We start from the raw sequence: 21,869 nt of genomic DNA on the forward strand, positions 1-21,869 counted from the left end.
ACCGAAATAAGCCAGACAGAAAAAGCTGAAACTCACATGATATCACTTACATGTGGGGTATAAACCTAAAAGCAACAAAGGAACAGGACAAACAGAGACTCATGGACATGGACTACAGACTAGTGGTTACCAGAGGGTAGGGAGTGGGGAAGGGGGTAGGTAGACAGGGTAAAGGGGCTCAAATATATGGTAGCTGAAGGAAACCGGACTTTGGGTGGTAAACACACAAAAGAATATACAGATATCAACTTATAATGTACATCTGGAAATTATATAATTGTATTAACCACAGTTATCCCGATAAACTTAATTAAAAAATTGGTTAAAATGGTAAATATTATGTCATGCATACTTTACCACACATAAAAAAACCCCTCACCAGTACTTAAAAAAAAAAGTAATGAAGAAAAAAACAACAAAAAAAACCATCCCACAGAGAAAAGCCTGATTTTAGATGGCTTCGCTGGTGAGTTCTATCATATAGTTAAAGAAATAACCACAATTTTACATACTCTTTTCCAAAAAACAGAGAGGAGGAAACACTTCCAAACGTGTTTAACAAGGGCAATTTAAGTGTGTAATTAAAGGCATCATGATTTACTTTTTATTAAAGTATAAAAGACATAATGCTCTGGACAAGAAGTCTGAAAACTGGGTTCCAATCCAGACTTTGTTACCAATGAGTCATGTGATCTTTGTCAAGTTATCTCATCTTAGGCTTTAGTTTCCTCATTTGTAAAATAAGGAAATTCACCAGAGTAATCTTTTCCATTGATATAATTCTGTGGTACATTTATAACATAATATTTTGTTTAATACCTGCCTGACGCTAAACTGGTATAACCCTTCTGTAAAACAATATGGCAACATGTTGTGAAAAGCCAGTTCATACTCTCTGGTGAAGCATTTCAAGTTCTGAATATTTAACCTAAGGATATAATTCAATTAAAACAAAAGAACACATAAAAAGATGGTCACTTTAACAACCCACATGTCCAACAAGAGTGGAATAAGATAGTAACACAAAGGAATATCAAATTACTAAAAATTAGTACAAACATGATGTGGAAAATATTTTTGTTAGGTGAAAATAATCAAAATATAAATGATTTAAACTATGAAAATGTACATGATATGTAAGTATACGCCAAAACAAAAAGTCATAGGTACTAATGAAAGTACAGCAGGTCCTCAAATAACATTTAGTTATAATTTTGATGAGATGCTGTAGGAACTTAATTCTTGTTCATCAATTAGCCTATGGTAAAACTGGTTTTGCAGAATTTATTGATGATGTTAAATGAGGACTGTATAGTATCAGGGCTGTGAATCTAAAGTTCTTAAAAAATTACCAGGTCTTTTGAAATGCTGACACGTTATATACATGAACAGAAAAAATTAGAAACTTGTCCAAAGGATACAGATACAAAATATCAAGATTATATTGATAAGGTTCTAAGTTGCTCTGGCTTGATTAATGTATCCTAAGAATCATTATGAACTTAGAGCTCTCAATAAGTCTTAATGATTAAAATTTTATCAGTTGATATTGGAATTACCAACAGTATTTTACTTGTTCTTCTAAGTTAGTATTGAGATAAAGCCTGAAAGTCAGTAATTTTACCAAGTACTCATTAAAATCCAGACATAATATACTGAATGGTTCAAAATCTGTATGCCTAACTTCCGTTTATGATCATTTCAAATTCTCAATTTAAAATTTCTCATGTGGCTTTCATTTTTAAGTGTATCAGCCATAAAACTACAGTTCCTTTCAAGAACGGATAGCAAAAAGGGAATGAGCAATCTGTTTCCTAATTTTCGTTCCTATTCCTATGGCTGCCTGCTAGGATGGAAATTCAAGAGGATCCATTCTCAGTATTTCTAAGGTCAGTAGAGAAAATACCTGGTAAATGCTAATGTCCACAATTCTAATGATAGTAGGTTGAACCATAAAAAATTATTTCTATAGGTCAAAAACATCAACTATAGGCAGTTACATACGACTCAACCTATGTTAATGCCCCTGTAGTAAGAAAAACTTTTTGTTCCCTGAGAGATTGCAGAATCACTATCAAGGACTCTCTCCCTAATGTTCCCCATCAGTGTGCTTATGTGAGACATTATTTTTAGGACCAGAATTTAAGCAATTTTGTGTTTGCATGTTTGTAATAAAATGCCAAAGTCATAAGTAAAACCAAGAAGTATTTGAACAGCAGCCAAATTGAAGAATAAATATTAGAATTATCCCATTTGAACTCAATTCCTGTCAAAGTCAGGTTTCTCTTCACAGAGCAATAAGTTTTGGTGCTAACACTTCCCGTGTGGTGTTTCTTCCACCTCCAACTGAAATGAATCCCACTTTGAGAGCATCTTACCTGAAACTACCATAGACTATAAGTAGAATGGAAATCAGAAATGTAGACACTTGACTGGAATCCACCAGGGAATAGGCCCTAGAGAAATAAGAGGGGGGAAAAAAATTAAACCACATGGCAACAATTCCTCATGGAGTTTACAATTCAATGAAGATCTACAGACCCCACAGCTCTGATTTTATCTTAATAAGAAAAAAGGTATAAATTAACAAAATAACATAATTAAAATGAGCTTTGCTAGTTTAAGATAAAGAATATGTTCACAGCTATTATTAGTAACATTCACGGGATGTTGAATGATATCAAGGTAAAAACTCCATCTGTGTATGATATACAATATTTGCTTATGACATATTACCAATTTAAAAAGAAAATATCTACCAACTCTATCAACCAATGATAAAAAGTCCGTGATCAAACTTTTATCAGTTTACACTTGAATTACCAATACTATTTTACTGGTTTAAGTCAGTGATGAGATAAAGCCTGTATCTATCTCCTGAATTCCATTTCCATTTTTATAACTTCCTATTGGTTCTTTCCATCTGGATGTCTTACAGGACATTCTTCAAAGTCAACAGGTCTAAAACTAAAGTTATTATTCTTCCCTTCATACCAGATCTTCTCAAGGAACGGTACATGATCCTCTCAGTTGTCAAATCTAGAAATGTCTTGCATTCCTGACATCCCCTTCTCTTACTTCCCACATAAGGACAGCGAGTCCTATAATTTCCACATCCCCAACTCCCTTACTTCTCTTAATCCTACTCTAATTCCTTAGCTCTCTTCTGTGGCTGAACTACCAGAAATCTTGTTGGCAAGTGTCTCTCCAGGAGTTCACCTTCCATGCTACCCATTCTTATTTGTTAGGGGTTTTCCTAAATTTCCTTTTTTCATTTCAGCAAATATTTAATGATGCCTCGGTACCAGACACTGCTAGCCACTGGGGACATAATAACAAATAAGACTGTCTTGGTCTCTCCCTGAATGTCTTTTCTAAATAAATAACAAAATTAATTTCATTCTAAAGGAATTAAAAAGCAAAAAATCAACATAAGCAAGTGAATATAATCATGGAAAATGTTATGAAGGGGAGAAAGACAAGTATGAGAATATATAATAGGTGATCTTATCCAAGAATTGGGAGTGGGGGTGCTTTTCTTAAGGAGGCAGATGAATGAGACACACAATCACTTGGACTTGGTGATTGTTTATGGGAGCTAGGGGAGGATTCCCAGGTTTCTGCTGAGCAGCTAGTGGATGGCTAAACCATTTAGCAAAAAAGGCAGCACAGGAGGAGCAGATTCAAAGTCAGGTTTTGGATGTGTTGAGGAGACTGTTGGATATCTGGGTCTAGAGACCAGAAGCAACTCTAAGTTGTTACATATATTGGGAGCTCATCACCTTCTATGTGGTACTTCCTAGCAGCAGTAAGAAGAGGACTCAGGATAAAAGCCTAAGAAACCTCCAAAATTTAAAGATCAGGTAGAAGGAGAAGCTCCAAGGAAAACCAAAATGAAACAGAAAGAGGAAGAAAACCGAGGGTAGCAAGGTGAGTGATGAGTGTTTCAAAGAAGCAGCAAGTGTCTGAATTTAAACTCCTGATCTACCCGTTACTAGTAGCTGGAACTAGTTACTTAACCTAAGCATCAACTCTTCGTAGGTAAAATAAGGGTAAATGACAACACCTACTTCAAAGAGCTGTTAAAGAATAAAATGAGAATTCATATGAAGAGTCAAACACTGTTAAGTACTCAGTGTTCACTGTATTAGGAAGGAGAGGTCACCTGTGTTGAAGGCTGCTGAGGTCAAGTAAGATGAAAACTGTAGTACCCATTTGTTGGATTTATATAATGTGTAGTCACTGGTGACCTTACCAAAAACAGTTTGAGTGGAGTGATAAGGATGAGAGTTATTTTGGAACTGGCTGAGAAGTTAAAGTTAAGGAAATAGATATAGCCAATTTTTTTGAAAAGGATAGGGAAGAGAAAAGTAGTTTGAGGGGAATGTAATTAAGGATAAAGGAGGTCTTACATGTTTTTAAAGATAGAAGATAGTCAACCTTTTTTGTGTGCTGACTAGAAATTAACCCAGTGAAGCAGGAAAGGCTGAGAATATAGAAGTTTCTATTAATCTTTAAAAAAACAGGATACATAATGAAATGTCAAGATAAGGTGTTGTGATCTATAATGTCATTTTTAATCTTAATAGAGATATATAATAAGTATTTACAGGTGAAATAATATGATTTAAAGTCTGCTTTAAAATATTCAGAGTGGGAGAAGGTACGAGGGATAGTTGTAAAAAAGGCAATATTATTTTTAATTATTGAAGCTGGAATGATAGGTCCATGGCAGTTTATTATACTCTTCTGCTTTTGTTATTTTGAAAACTTACACGATAAAAGTTTTTTTAAAAAGCAAGACCTTTTACGCTGCAAAATCTTTGAGATGGTAAGACAATTAAAAGCACGAGAGGCAGATGAATACTGGAATGTATGTTCTGGGTCATGAATTCTGTCTCACAGCACCCCACAGCCATCCTGTCCTGAAGCTTCAGACAGTGCAGGGAATAGGAAGGCAGGAGACAGGGCAGCCATGCTAGCCTCTCCACTAGCCTCTGTCCAGCAATGCGGCTGTGGTGGGCTGGTGTGTCCTTTTGAACAACGAGATGACATAGACAGGGCTTACTCACAAAGAGATATCTGAGACACCACATTTCATATATTAGAAAAATTAATCCAATCAATTTATCTTTGTTTCTTGCTTTGATATATTTTTTGCACATATCTTTCAAAAAATCTGAAAACAAATGACCTCTATTTAGAAGAAATATTTTCTAAAAATTAAAAATTTTTGGAATGGGTCATATATTCAAAAATTTAAAAAAAATTGGAATGGGTCATATATTCAAAAATCAACAGTATGTAAAAAAGGTACACATCGAGAAGTCTCACTCCCATCTAGTACCACACTCCACCCCATCCTCTTTAAATAACCAACTCTTATTAGTTTCTTTATAGCCTTCTGGAATATATAAGCATATGTAATTTCTCACCATATCTTATTTAAAAGGCAGAGTATTAAATGCACAGCTCCGTACTCCCATCCCCCTTTTACGATACAGCCTAGAGATTTTCCTCTATCAATATGTGGGGAGCTTTCTCTTCTAATTTTTCTTTAAATATCTGCATAGTATTCCACTGTGCAGATACACCAGGGTTTTGTTTTGTTTTTTAACAAATCATTTTTAGGTGGCTCCTGGTTGTTTCCGAAATTCTGTTACAAACAATTCTGTAATAAAGAGGCTTGCAAATTTACCTGCATTGCATACACATGAAATGACACATCTGTGTGGAATAAAGTACTTAAAATTGAGATTGCTAAATTGGAAAGAAAATGCACTTGCAATCTGACAGATGTTGTCAAACTGCCCTCCGGAGAGGTTAAATCATTTTGGACTCTCACCAGTAATGGATTAGAATTCCTGTTTTCTAAAGTCTTGTCAACAGTGAGCACTGTCCACTTTTAAATTTTTACCAATCTGACAGATGAAAATTGGTATCTCAATATGGTTTCCATTTGCATTAATTTTCTGATGTAATTAAAAATTTTTAATTAAAAGTGAGATTGAGCAGCTTTTCGTATGATTAAGGGCTAGTAGGCATTTTAAAAAGCAATTAAGTTTTTTTTTCCAGACTCCAGAGCTATAAAAAAGCATAAGCAGCCTTTTTTTTCCCCTGAGGAACTTCTGCCGGTTTTACTTGAATGACCTGGCTTTTCTGTACCCTTTGTATTCTGAAACATACTGTCATTACCTAAAAGGCAGATTAAAATTCCCAAACTCAGTGTGTCTTAAGGTCTGATACTAGCGTTTATTCCTTTTGCAACATCGCTCAAACCAATGGAGTCTCTCTGGAGATTCATGGCTTAAGACTTCTAGAAGTCTGAGTTGAATTTTTGTGAAACCAGCTCCTCCTCCTCCATGGATCTTCTAGCCTGAGTGGCCGACCATATTGTAGCACTGACTTTCCTCAATCTGTTTTTCAAGGTGAGGCCTAACTATGTGCAAAATACCTTATGAACAGGCTGATCGGGCTACCAGGTTTCATCTCCTGGCAATAAGCATGTTACTGACTGCAGAACTAAATGCATGGCTTCAGGAAAAATGATGTTTAATGGTTTTTTAACTAAATAGGTTTTTTGGGGGGGTTTTTTCAAATATATGCAAAATTTGACTAAAGCTGACAAATATACTCCATGGTATTTTATAATTCATAATAATATTTTAAAGTTTTTAAATATTCCAAACTGTACTGAATATCACATAATTAGAAACCAGAACTTATTTCATGGTATTACTTGAAATTTCATATATTTTTAATTCTAACATTACAGAATGTTTACCCCCCCCAAAAAAGCGCTTTTTAACAAAAAGAACTTACAAAATACAGAACATGGATTAAAATTAATTTTAGTTGATTTGCATTTTTAAAAATCTATCAATTTTTCTTTTTAAAAATTTTAAAAAGTAATATTAATTGTAAAAATTCAAATAGTAACTACATGAAACAGAAGTGCAAGTGCCTCCTCCCTCTGCATTCCTGGTACCTAGGAGCAAACACTTTACAATGTAGTGCATGCATCCTTCCATATAAATTGTGTGTACAGGACACATCTAAAAATGGAAATGTGCCTGTTCTTTTATAACTCGCTCTTCTCTTAAACTCAACTATGCATCAGGTGATATTCTTTTCTATTGCCTTACCTTATTGGGAAACTTGACAACATATAGAATACACTCTTTTTTTTATAAAGAGAAATCTTCTAGGTTCAATGAACACAACTTTTAACCACATGAACATTGTCTAGTAATTCTCATTTCTGTATTAACAATAGCAGTATCTACCAATGTTTTACAATTTTTTCATCTAACTTAACTTTCTGAATTAGGAGGGCAGATTGTGTTTTTTAACCTCAGTAGAAACAAATGGATGCCCTTTGCCTATGCCTCTCTTTTTAGTCAATTTAAGGTTTAGTGAAAATAGGAACATTTCTATTGCCTTTTTAGCAAAGGGAAACCATAGAATCCCACAGATAAAGATAACAACCACAACATGATACTGAACATTCAAACCTATGAAAATAAGATGAGGAAGAATCCCTTTTAATACTTTGGCATATGTACCCTAACAATTCCTACCTAGCCTAGAGGAATTATAAAACCATTGATATTGTATATATTACATTTTAAATATGTACAGAAGTCATTTTTGGAAAATAACATCTACTTAACAAATGTGAACATATTAGCACCTTTTGTTACTAACACTGAACATAATAGACTATTTTGCTATCCTAAAACAAGTTTATGATGAAGTTTTCCTTTGGGAAAAATTTACCAGGAAACTTTCTGCCAGGGAACTTAAATTCTCTAAGCTTAGGGATTCCTTGGCATAGATGTATTTTATGAATCAGTTATGTTGATTTCATTAGAGGCTGTCTGTGTCAAGTTCAAGTAGAAATATGTATGCTTTACTATTAAGTCTTTTAAAAGCTCTGGAGACAGAAGGAACTATTATAAGCTGGTGATAAGCCTAGGATCTATTTAGAAACATAAGTTTTCCTCTCACACTAGCTATCTTAACTAGCCAATAAACCATCTGCTGGCTCATGCTGTATCTTAACTTAAAAAAAATACAATTATAAAAACAGCAAAAGTAAAGTCTGAATTGAATATGAACTCAAACGAATTATATAGAGCTCTGCTATCCACTATGGTAGCCACTAGCCTCATGTGCCTATTTAAATTAAATTAAAAATTCAGTTCCTCACAGTTGCACTAGTTAAATTTCAAGTGCCCAATAGCTGGTGGCTACTGTAGTGGATGGCCAGATAAAAGAACTTTTCCATCACTGCATAGAGTTCTAGTGTCTGCACTGATATACTTCCGTAGATAGTAGTAGACCTTTGAACAACATGGATTTGAACTGGGTACCCATGTATATGCAATTTTTTTTCTGTAAATATCTAGCCAGCCCTTTGTAGCTGTGGGTTGCAAATCTGCAGGTCAAAAACAGTACATATTTTCATTCCATGGTTGGGAACCCACCACATATTATAGTTTTATGTATGCACTGTTCTACTGTGTGCATACAGGACTTGCGCATTTGTGGATTTTGGTATCTCTGGGGGTACCAGAACCAATTCCCCACAGATGCTGAGGAACAACTGAAGTTTTGGGGGAATCTAAAGTTATATGTGGATTTTTGACTGCACAGGGGAGTGGCCCACTTAATATTTCAAAACTAGAGTTCTGAGATTTTATTGGTGGTAACAGCAACAACATTTAAGATTTTACTGAACTTTTAATTCTTACAACCATTCTATGAAGTAGTAAGTCCTACATGTCCACAACCCCTTATCCAAAAAAATACCTTGAGAACTGATATTCCTGAATTCAGAATTTTTTGGATTTTATAAAACAAAACACTCCCAATTGGAGTCAGGAGCAGTACTCTATAACCAAATATTAATATTCCTATAGTGAAACACAGAAATAGTCACAGTAAGGTAAAGATTATGTCAGGTTTTATCAGGTTTTGCTTCCAAATGAATAACAGAAATAACTCTGGGTTTCTCAGAATTTTGTGTTTGGGGACTGTGGACCTCTGTGATTATCACCATTTCTGAGATGAGGAGCCAGGTACAGTTTTGAACATGGTCAACCCAACTCCAGAGTCTTCCAAATGACTTCATCATCTGCCCCAAACTGGCTGACAAACTTGGCAGTCAGGAGGCTCCAGTTCCTATCTTTAATTATACCATCACCAGCTGTTTGATCTTCCCTGGGCAAGCCTTTCCATCTTTCTTGTCTCTAGAAAATCCTCTTTTGGCCTGCCTGGATGAACTTGACGGCCCAACTTTTATTTTCAAGATTCTAGGTTTTTACATTGTCTTTTTCCTCCAAAAAAAAAAAAAAACAACCAGAAATATTACTATAAATATCCTTTCACAGATAAATGCCTTTCATTTGGCTGATCAGTGGCATGTTATAGGTAAATTCTCACTGACAAAGATGACACTTTCCAGGCTACTGAAAATTTATCACTTTTCTTCTTTTAATCATCCAATATTTACAGGTTTAACAGTAGTTTATATAAAGTCTACATTATACCAGCAGAGAGAGATGAAGGTAATCTCTGATTGGTTTAATCAACCCAGGGGAAATTCTTCTCTTGGGTCACTTATTAAAAAATTTGTCCAGCCGCAGGGTCTAACCCATGAGCTTTTTTTTTTTTTCCCCTTTGTCAAACAGGTCGCTTTGTCCAATATTTGTGTATGTCCTTGGTCTCCTGAAGTAGGCTCACTTTTCAACTACTCTAGAAGTACATAAAAATAAGCATATAGCTATTTCAAAAATGTCTGAAGGTTTTCACTGCTAATAATGATGGTAAGAAGGCCTTGCCCATATTTCTCTCTAATCTGCTCTTTGCCCACGCAAAGAACTGAAGGAAGATTCATCAGCACTTTAGAAGTACAAAGAGATACTAGAATTTTACTATAGAAACTAAGGTTTGTGTTCTGGGGTAACAACAGAATAAAGCAGGCAGGGAGGGAAAAGTATCTCAAGGATAAAAGGGTGGACAGTCTAGCCAATTTTAGGAAATCAAAGCCTAGTGTTTATTTCACAGCCTCTCCCTATCCTACACTTCAGACTCTACTAAAGCCATCAACAGAAACAGATCCTCTCTCAGGCTCTCCTACTGAGGTGTTTGTTTCCAGTTACTCTGGGCGCACTTAAAAAACGGAACTAGTCTCCACTCTAAAATAAAGGAATTCTTACTAAAGTGCAAAAAGAAGCTAAATACACGCATTTGAGATATGCCAAAATCAGGTTAGCCAAATGTACTAAAAACAGACTTGAAGACTTTGCTAAGTGATATATTTGTATAGGTCAGCTGTTGAGTTGAAATATTTTATATGGTCATTACGAAAACCTAATTCTTTAACTACATTCCCCCAGGCTTTAATAGAATGAGGACAAAGAGCTACCAGAAATTTCTCTCATATACAAGATTATATTCTGCATCCTAAGATTTTTAGAACCATGCTGGATTTTAGTAACTGCTTTAAAATCAAACATCTATTTCTAGCTGCTTAACCAGCAAGTGCTTATAACACATATCCTGCCTAAAATCATGCCAAACTGAGACACAGAGAGTACTGTTCTATAACGTGTTCTATGTGTCAGCCTTCCAGCTATACAATGAAAGCATTCTTGTCCACCCAACAAACCAAGTAACTACTGTCCAGCCCTGCACAGACATTGCCCTAGACCAGCATTTGGCAAAACTTTCTGGTCTTTAAACAGAGGACCGACCCCTAAGAGTTTTTGTTCCTTTGGGTTATAACTATGATATTTATATTAGAAATCAAAATATTTATTCACTATTTAAATACAATAAAACCATTACATGGGAACATAATAACATTTTAAGGAAAAGATAACTATTTTACAAAACAGAAGAATTTAGTGAGACAAGGGGCATTCTTTTACATTTTAGCAAACCTCTTTAACGTCTGGCTTAAATAGAAGATAGCCAGATTCTGATATCTGCTACTTCAATTCATTCAATCTCTTCCTCTGTGTGCTTTGGTTGAACTCTACCAGGGGAAAAAAAATCTAGGCTTATGCAGATGGGCAGTTAGAGAAAGGAAGGGTATTTTAGTAACCTTTTCAGATAACTGAGGATGTTCTTCTTTGATACTACACTAAAATTCAACATGTAATTTCTTAAAGGCAAGTTGCAATGTAGAATCTGAAACCGTATCAGTGATTTTTAAAAACTATATTACATTAAAATCCAATTGACTATGCTATACTTTGAATGGCTCTTTTGCCTATGATTTTGTGACGGTACACACTGATTATTTGGAAGATACTGACTGGTTCACTAAATTATGTAGCTATTCCAGATGTCACATTTCATTATACAATATTTGAAAAAACCACATTTGTTAATATCATTCCTGAGGCTAATGACAACAAATTCAAATTTTCCAAAATTCTAATTTTCAATTTACTCAACTTTTATCATTGGCAAAACATTTTTTTCTTGACTAACTTTACTCTTTTTACTCAATTTTGAGAAACTATCTGCCAAACATCCAAGTGTTAATAACTCTAGTTTGTCCACTAGCCATTCTTCAAGTAAAAATGGTATTCCAAGAAAAAAAAGTAGCTAATCCAGCTAGCATCTCAAACGACTGCACAAGCGATTTTCTCAAGAAAATCAATGGTACCTTAGCAGGTGCTTAAAGAGAACCTTCCATTTTATCATTAAAAAGTGTGCTCGAGGATTGAGATTTAATAAAAGTAATTTTCACTGCTTTTCTAAGTGCAACGGCCCCCCACCCCTTTGAATGGTGGTGAAGAATACAATGATTACTAGAACAGTTTGGTACCAGCACACCCCTGCTTTTCACCATAAGAAGAAAATGTCAAAATGAAAAAGGCAAATAACTTCAGTAGCATTATGAAAACAGTTTGATGAGGAACCCCGAGGGATTCCCTGGCCACACTTTGAGAACTGCTGCCTTATACATTTACCCATAAGCCCTGGCTATACAAACGGCTAGCATTTTCTTGCATGCAATTCTAACATATCACAAACACTAAGAGGTAATTACAATTTTTTTTTGCTACGCGAGATTTTGAGATTCAAATATAATATGAAGAAAATGATTTTTATTCCAGGCCTAAGAAACGCTGCATTCTTTCCCTTCATGATAGAATACGGTGAAACAGAAATTTTAATTTTTATCTAAAATATCTGTCTAGTAAAATGTCCACAATAAGGATCCTAGTGACTATGCTAAGAAAAAGACAAAGAACTATTTGTGATTTCTGACTTGGCTATATTTTTTATTTTTAATCAAAAGCTAAAAGCTTATGTTATACAGTTAAATTTAATATTCCATATAATAGATTTTCAAGGAGTCGAATTTAAAGATAAAGGTTTTCTTAAACTTTTAAAAGCACTCATATTACAATTGTGTTTGTACTTATGGGAGACTACCCAGAAAGACTAGGTGCTGTAGGCATAAAAAAAGGATTTATTTAGTCACATAATCACATCAAATGAGATCTTGATTCAGTGCTGAACACTACTTGCGGGTAAATGTTATTTTTCTGGTTACTGACACTGCTTTACACATAGGAAACAGCAGCAAACTCCCATACCCTAATTCACTTGAAAAAGCAGCTATAAAAAGTTTAAGTGGCTACTATAACACATTTTTAGAAAGTATATTTGCAGATAGGGCCGAACAAACTCTGAAGGGTAAACAGAGCCTTCAGTCCCTTTCCCATAGTATGTCCTTCCCTGTACGACACTACCTTAAATCAGCCACATTTAGTAACACAGGTGGAACATCTTATTTACTAGAGTCTTAAACTCATTTTTTAAAAAAATAGACCCAAGGAAAGGGCAGTTTGATCCAGAAAATTTTTCACTAAATTTTAACTTGTTAAATCCAAAATAATAAAGTTTTATTAAAGTAACAATTAAAAAATTATACCATAATCAAGCCAATTAGTTATTTAGGTTGAAAAAAAAGATCATAATACATTGAAAAGGGAGGTGCCAGAAGTCCCCAATTCAGTGAACTGAATTTGCAATAAAACAGACCTGAAATATTCAGGAGAAATACTTTCTGTGTTACAAAATTTTTGGAAAATCAACCAGCTAGAAATAGTTAGTGTAGATGGAAGGGGCAGAAGAAACGAATCAGAGACCAAACATTTCTCTTATAGGCATGAGATGATAAAGCCTGGACTAGTTAAGTGGAAAGAGGAGGTAATAGAGGTACAGACTACATTTTGAAAGAACCAATTAGACCTAGTGATATACTTTGCAATGGGAATAACAGAGGGACAAGGGTCAGAATTTCCACAAGTATGACAAACACTGACCTGACCATTTAGCCTGATGACAGTGGTGATGGGCACCTGACTGAGCACCATAATCCTGACTCAGGCACCTCAATATATGTAGCAGAGGCAGCTGGAAGTCACAACCCAAGGCAGAACCCTCTGGATACAGACCACCTTCACATGGCCCAATGCTTACCTAATCAACAAGCCCCAAGAGCACCAGCAAGCGGCAAGACCGACATTCTACTCCCCTGATATGAAACTGAGATGTTCTGCTGTCTTTTGATTTTAAAAGCCCTTTTCACTTTTCCTTCCTTTAAATGTTATCTCCGAGAACCTAGACTCTATGCTGGACTGCCTTCACTCTTAAGACAGTAAATTGTTTCCACGCTCAGCATTTAATCTTTGGTTTCATTTTTCCCAAATAGCTGGCACACCGGAAATTAGGAGTTACTACAGGGAGAGTTTACAGCTGAGAAAAAAAGATCATCTGAGGATGCCACAAAGAAGAGTGAAATGCTGAGAACATATGCTGAGCCAACTGGGGCAGTGAGATGTTAAGAAATTTGCCCAAAGTTATACAGATAGAAAGTATCGAAACCAGAATGTGAACATAGTATGACTCCAAAGGTCCACACTTCTAAGCATTATACTATTTTACCTCTCAACACAAGCAGAAGAGCATGAGGGTTGAGAATGGGCCATTTGGTTTAACCAAGAGAGATAACAGGTGATTTTCTACAGCAGTTTCAATAAAATGATGAGTGGATAGAGAGAAAATGCAAGTAGTGAGTTCCTATCATTGCTCGATAAATTCTAGCACTAGAAAATTGGAATGAAATTGAACGGTAATGTGAAAGATTAACAGGGTGAATTTGTTTATATAAAGATAGGGGAGAATTACACCACTCAAAATACAGGAAAAATACAAGTTCTCAGAGAAGGAAAGATTAAGGATAAACAGAGAAGATTTAACATATTTTAATGATTATGTGGGTAAAATTTTAGCAAACATAAGTTAGCTTTAAAGAAATAACACCTTCTCTACTGAGACCAGAAAGGTCAGATAAGAAATAAGGGCTGAAGTAGAGATGAGGTTTTATGAAAGTACTCATGCCAGAAAGTCTCAATCTTTTCCATAAAATAAGATGCAGGGTTGGTTACTCAGTATGAAGTGAAGAAGGAATGACAGATTCAAAGAAAAGAGCAGGTTTAGAAGTATCTTAAGTTGAAATTTCCTTAAAGCTTGGTTTCAAGAAAAATTAAACACCTACTTTTATAAAATTCATGTTACAAAATAATTTATATGAATGCACAAAAGGGCACACTTGAATTCCTTTTAAAGAATAATGAGTAAGTGCTATGGAAATCAGCCAGGTAAAAATGCCGAAGAAAGATATCAAGAGTTGGATGAAGTAAACTGTGGAAGGTTTCTCAGAAGACTGAAAAATGGGACATATTTCAAGCAGAAGAGATGACATATATAATGGTAAGAAGATTGAAATGCACCAAAGTAGCTTGACCTGAGGAGGATAAACACCTTAAAATGAGAACTGGGTTAATGAAACATGTGGAGTAGACAGAGAAGTGCCTCGTGAGGTGGCATAGTAAGACCGGTTCTGCAGTCAGACATCCTGGGTTCAAATCCTGACTGTCTTTTGCCAACTGTGTGGTCGTGGGAGAAATTACTTAAAACTTTCTAGTTGTCGGTGTCATCATTTGTAAAATGAGGATGATAATAACATATATCTCAAAAAGTAAGCTCTTAATGAAGTTACCTGGTAGACGGAGTGTTCATAACAAGTTTACTGTTCATGGGAACCACTACGAATTCTTCAGCTAGGGGATGGTGAAATGAGAAGAGTAAGGAAAATTATCATAATGATTCTATAGGGGTTAATACCTAATATTTACTAAAGATTTGGCTTATTCTGAATAATTTTGTTATTTCTAATTATCACCCTAGGAAATAATTAACTTTTATTATCTCTAATTTACATATGTAAGGAACAAAAAACTGAAGAGGTGACATATCTTGGCTCAACTTTACAAAGTTAGTATGTGACAGACCCTGGATTCAAATCCAGTTTGAGTCAAGAAGCTCTCAAGTTCTCTGTTTACTATGAATAACTACCATTTGGATTTCCCAAGTAAATGATGCCCTCTATAAGTGAAAATAATCAAGGACTGACTGCAGATACAATTACTTGTCATTTTCCAGCAGATAAATCAAGGTCAGCCCTAGGTCCCTATTTTTTCCAGAGACCCAAAACTGTGCAAAGTGACTGTAGTGGTTTGGGATTGCTTTCAGAAGGGAAGTGGGGGAAGAAATGTTAAGGTTGAGGTTCAACGCTTCTGTATATTCCACTGGAGTATGTGTTCCCATTGGGCTAGTTTGTCTTGGCATCCTTCACTTCTACTTGTACTACTACTTTGTAGAGCTAATGTTTTGTTTTAATTTTATTCCCGCCATTTATTCGGCTGGGTTTTATCTGAATTAGATATTAAGGAAAAGGCATACCTACACTATATAAACATTTGGCATCTATGTTCCCAATCAGGGAGCCCCAAAATATGTAAAGCAATTACTAACAGAACTATGGGAGAAACAGACCAAAACACTATCACTGTCAGATATGGATAGATCATCCAAACAAAACATCAATGAGGAAATAATATCCTTAAGTGATACAACAGACCAACTGGACATAATTGACATTTACAGAGCCTTCCATCCCAAAACGGCTGCTTATACATTCTTCTCTAGTACACATGGAACATCCTCAAGGATTGACCACATAGTGGGACACAGAGATAGCCTCAACAAAAAAAGGTATAGGAAGGAAAAAGGGAAGATAAATAGGGTGAACGGTGGGAGAGAAATGAGAAATGGATAGAAAACACCAGATGACTCATCTGCTTTTTAAAAAATTTATTGGGGTAACATTGGTTAATAAAATTATGTATGTCTCGAGTTAAAAAAAAAAAATTTGGCAAACTTCGGTATCACTCAACAACAAAAAGAAAAGAAAACCCTCTTAAATAGCGTTTCCCAAAGCAGGAAAAAAAAAAAAAAAGTTTAAAATCAATGATCTAAACTTCCACCTTAAGAAACTAGAAAAAGAGCAAATTAAACTCAAAGCAAGAAGGAAGGAAATAATACAGAGTAGAAATTGATGAAACCGAAAACTACAAAATATCTTTCTGTAGAAATCAACAAGTTAATCCTAAAAATTTTATGGAAGAAAGGAACTAGAATAGCCAAACGATTCTGGGGGAAACAAAGTAGTAGGATTCGCATGAACTGATTTCAGACTTACTATAACACTACAGTATTCACAGTGTGGTACTGGTGAAGAATATGCATGCTGTTCTATGAAACAGAATAGATTCCAGAAATCCAAAGTTATAATTGGTTGATTTTTGCCACAGATGCCATGTGGCAAGGAATACTTTTTTTCAACCAATAGTGTCTGAACAACTGGATATCCATATGCAAAACAAACAAAAATTTCATACCATATACAAAAATTAAGTCAAAATGGATTACAAATGAAATTCATGGACGTGGTTCCTTAGTGTAGTGGTTAGCATGTCTGCCTTACACACAGCAGGTCCTGGGTTCACTCCTCAGTGGAGCCACAGTCCATAGTCTATGGCCATGCCACTCTGAACAAGCCCAATGTCTGATCTTGGAAGCTAAGCAGGGTCAGGCCTGGTTAGTACTTGGATGGGAGACCAACTAGAAAGCCCAGGTGCTGCAGGTATAAATAATAATCAATAATAATAAAAAAATAAACTGACATTCATAAAGCTTCTAGAAGAAAAGAGAGGAGAAAAATCTTTGTGACATTAAGTTAGGTAAAGATTTCTTAAGATATAAAACACAAATCATAAAAGAATGGTAAATTGGACTTCATCGAAATAAAAACTTCTGCTCTTTGAAAGACATTATCAAAATAATGAAAAGACAAGCCTCATGGATGCAAGAAAATTCTGCAGATATGTACCAGATAAAGGACTGCTAATCAGAATATGTAAATGACTCTCCCAACTCAGTTAAGAAAACTGACAACCCAATATAAAAAAAAAAAAAATGAGTGAAAGATCTGAACAGACACTTCACTAAAAAGAAAACATAGGCAAATAAATACATAAAGAGATGCTCAACCATTATTAGTCATTAAGAAAATTAAAACTAGAATCGATACAACTATATATCTATTAGGATGGTTCAAATTAAGAATCAAACAGTGACTGTAACAGTGCTGATGAGGAAGATGAGCTACTAGGAATTTCAAATATTGCCAGTGGGAATGCAAAATGGTATAGGCACTTTAACAACAGTTTGACAGTTTCATATAAAGTTAAACAAATTACCATAATAAGACCTAAGAAAAATGAAAATATATATTCACACAAAATCCTGAATGTGAATGGTTGCAGCACCTTTATCCAGAATTGCAAAAACTGGAACTAATTCCAAAGTTCATCAACAAGTGAATGGATAAACAAATTGTGGTGCCTTTATACTGTGGAGTACTACTCGGCAATAAAAAGATACAAACTGCTGACCGATGGCAATGTGAGTGAATCTCAGATGCATTATGCTAAATGAAAGATCTTATTTATATGACATTCTAGAAAAGGTATAACTAAAGGAAGAAAAAAGACTCATTGTGGGGGCTGGCACTGGAAGGAAGAGACTGATTACAAAAGAGCATGAGGGAAGTTTTTAGGACAATAAAAATCTATTTCTTCATTATGGTGGTCAGTACAAGACTGTTGTCAAAATTCATAGAACTCTACACCTCAAAAGAGTGAATTTTACTATTTGTAAATTATACCTTAAGAAATATGATGTTTTACAAAAAGTGGGGGGAAAAAGGGATGCCTGGCTGATGTATTGAGAACAGATTGTAGTGAGGGTAAGGCAGGAGAGAAAACAAGATACTGTAGTAATCCAGGCAAACGACGACAGATGGTGACCGGCACTAGGGTGAAAGTCACGTTAGTGGCGAGAAATGATCTGATTCTTGTTATATTCTGAAGGTAAAGTCTACAGAATTTCCGTTCCTGATCGACTGAACGTGGAGCATGAAAGAGGAGCCAAAGATGATTACCATGAGTTTGGCCTAAGCAACTGGAAAGATGGAGCCACCATCAAGTGGGATAAGAAGGCTACAAGGGGGGAGTGAGAGGGAGAGAGAAAAAGTGGGGGCGGGAGGAGAGAAGGAAGAGGAGAGGGATGTGTAGGTAGGCACGCAGGTGGTGTGTGTGTATAGCCTATAAAACAGAGATAATGCCAACATTTATCCAGTTTTTGTTTTGTAAACATCACTGCATCCCTCCATTTCAACTAGAAGTCCTACCACCTAGACTTTGTTGTGAGCCTAGAAAGAAGCTCCGCCATCATATAGTTCTGCTCATTGGAGCTTGATGAGTCTACCAGCTCTCACCCCCAAATTAAGCTTGCTCCTCTTTCACAAAAGGGAAAAATGTATCCACTGTCTATGGCTCCTTTAATCCAGTCCCACTTACACCCATCTAGAAGAAATTCTTCCATGTTATTACATCTATATTTCACTCATTATGTCCACTGTTCACCCCACTGTTATGTGAGGGAGATGTTAGATGTCTGGGAATTCACGTCTCCGCCACCTATGTCTGATCCAGCTTTCACTTCCTATTAGAGAGTTTATCATTTCCACTGAGTGTGTGCTTAACACAAAAAACAAAAACTGCTTCATTTCTCCCATCTCTTCAGAGCAATCGGTTCCTCTGAAGTTCTGTAGCTCCTGATCCTTTTGCAAAGGTTCTCTGTTCTCTCCTTCACACTGACTATCGTTTTAATCTGAGAGGTAGGAGGAAAGAATATAATAACAACAAAACAAAAAAGCCACTATGGATTCCCATTGGAAGCTTTTTTCTCTGAAGGGAGAGCCAGTCCTGCTTCCTCCTGCAGTATTGTCACCTAGAAACCAAAATTCTCAGCTGACATAACATTTCAGGGCTAAACTAATTCCTAGGAAACTACTCAGCACAGTTCAAAACATAAAAACCGGCAACAACACCTGCCTGTATACCACCAACAATGTGAAATCTCAAATTGTAAACTCCTAAAAGTAATTATAGCTGCTTAGTTTTATTGACCATTTATATGAGGGGTGCTGTGTAGGTGTTTTAAGTAAATTAGCCTATTGAATACTTAAAATAACCCTGTACCAAAACTGTCATTATTCTTATTCCTATTTTATACCTGCAAAGTTAGCATTAAGATAACATTCATAAAAACAGGTGATATATCAACCTTAGAAATAAGCAAGCACCAAGTATCTAAAATTTGGTTCCCATGATAAATATTTAGGCAGTACACTAAGGAGTATGACATTAATCCCCCTAAAATTATGATTGGTTTTTGCCTTATACTAATATTTTCTAGCTCTAATATTTAAAAAAAGAAAAAAGAAAAATAGAGGTGAGCCCCTCTCTAAAAAATGGGTTATTTGAAAATGTCACAGTTATAGAAATAAAATTTCTTTTTATTTGGAAATCTTCATAATAAAGGAGAGAATTCAAAGTTGCCTTCATAGCAATTCCAAGCTCACTATACTATGTAGGCTTCTTTACATACTACAATTTAATATTAGGGATCTGAACTGCACAGAAAGACTCTTTAAAAATACTGCATTGAACAGATGTTTTCCTGAGCCTTTCTGAAGTATAAGGGACTGCTTTAGGCACTACATCAGCACTATGGGGACAGGGTGAAAACCCGCAGCTCCTGAGTTCAAAATTACAATCTAAATGGGGAGATAAAATGCATGTAAACAATTCTAACTGAACCAAAAAGAGATCTTTCGATAAAAGGAACAGACAGATACGAGGGAGGAAGAGACTACTTCCAATTGCAGAGGTCAAATTAGCCTCTTCTGAAGAGGTAGTATCTCAACTGTTCTTGAAGGATGCGGAGGATCTGGATATGTGGAATCCAGCAGAGAGAACATTTAAAAGCAAAGGGCACAACAGGAACAATGGCATAATGACAAGAAAGTGTGGGCTGTGTTAAGTAATTGAAGTATGGGGGTCAGAAAAGAAATAGAAGAAAACAAGGTTGGCCAGACAGGTTAGGCGGTGAAAAGCCTTAATAAAAAGAGACCAGGGAGAGAGCCTAGATAGGGAACTATTATAATACTCCAGGAAGAATGCCTGAATAAATCAAGGCTGATACCAGAAACATTTTAAAGGTAGAAAAGTGTTTGGCAGATAACTTGGTATAGCGGAAGAGGAGAGAAATATGAATGAAGCTTGATAAATGATAGAATAGCAGTACAATAAAAATACTGAGCAAATGAGGAGAAACGCATGCAAGGAAGGACAGAGAAAAAAGAGTTGTTTTTCATATACTGAGTTTCAAGTGACAGAGGGATATTTAATTCCTGAGATATACTAGTATTTTCTGTAACTAAGGTGGGACTAAGGTGGGGCAAAGGTGGGGCTAGAGCTCAGAATTGAGACTTCACCTTACCATATACATATGGAAGGTGACTGTACATTTGCATAGATTAAAATATGTAAAATTGCATAGATTAAGAATATGTAAATTTACACAGATTAGGAATAAATCTGCATCACAGATTAAACATACACTTTCACATACACTCTCCTTTAAACCCAATGAGGAAAGTAGTATTTATATCACAAGATTACTTATCACCATGTCCTGAAATGATATTTGGCCTGTAAATTCTTCCTAGCTGATGAGTTCAAAGAACTAGGTTTATGTTAATCACAATCTGGAATGCAGAAACAAAAGAAATCTCACCCCAGAGTTTAAGTCTTCAGTTCATAACAAGCTACCAAGCTAATATGAGAAACCTTCAGTTCATTTTTACTCCTTGTAGCTTCAATCTCTTCAGCACAATCACAGTGCTAACCAGTTTCAAGCCATCTGTGCCATGGTTAACAAGAGGGCAATGGAGTGTTGACAGGAGCTCAATGGTCCATGAAGTCTGCTTAGTTGTCTCCAACAGGGGTCGAGGTAGGCTGCAGGGGGAGCTGGCGGGGATTTTGCTTTCTGAAGTACCTTTTGAGAGACTGCTGAGCAGACAGACAGATGGGACATGAACGGCTTCCATGTGAACACTAACATTCAGGAGATGGAAAGCAAAAGAGAACCATGGATGCTGCCAAAGAAGTAGAGATGACTGCTAAAAGAAAAGAAGACATTTCCTCCCCACTGTCCAGATGATACCTCCTTCTGCAATTTTAAGTTCATTCTCTTTTTCTATTACAGTAAACAGAGATCAGCAGTGCTAGTCTCACCATTAGTATGAAAAGCACTAAATGAAGGTCTTGAGCTACTCTGGTTTAACCAAAGATCAAAACAATCTTTTGTTTCCCTTTGGTTACTGTGTTCCATTAACGAATAATAGAACAAGTGTTCATAACTGTGTACAAACAGTGGGTAAAACATGCCAAAAATATGCAGTACTAAATCTTTCAGATCATCACATGGAACCCGATATATCTTATTAAAAAAGTATAAGCCTC

At 35.6% G+C, this 21,869-nt stretch overlaps 1 protein-coding gene across 3 annotated transcripts in view; it reads right to left on the minus strand.

The window, feature by feature from the left end:
• SPPL3 (signal peptide peptidase like 3) overlaps nt 1–21,869 on the minus strand; it is a 96,188-nt gene that overhangs the window by 31,170 nt on the left and 43,149 nt on the right. For 2 of the 3 annotated variants that reach the window (XM_036220205.1, XM_016127154.2), the window contains exon 2: nt 2,379–2,456. In XM_036220205.1, the coding sequence (XP_036076098.1) occupies nt 2,379–2,391 (13 nt within the window). In that variant the 5' untranslated portion in view covers nt 2,392–2,456. Of the gene's footprint in view, nt 1–2,378; nt 2,510–21,869 lie in introns of those variants that run through there. The other variant, XM_016127153.2, reaches the window with a different exon arrangement.

The sequence above is a fragment of the Rousettus aegyptiacus genome, unplaced genomic scaffold, assembly GCF_014176215.1.
Source record: "Rousettus aegyptiacus isolate mRouAeg1 unplaced genomic scaffold, mRouAeg1.p scaffold_m13_p_5, whole genome shotgun sequence".
Taxonomy (NCBI): Eukaryota; Metazoa; Chordata; class Mammalia; order Chiroptera; family Pteropodidae; genus Rousettus; species Rousettus aegyptiacus.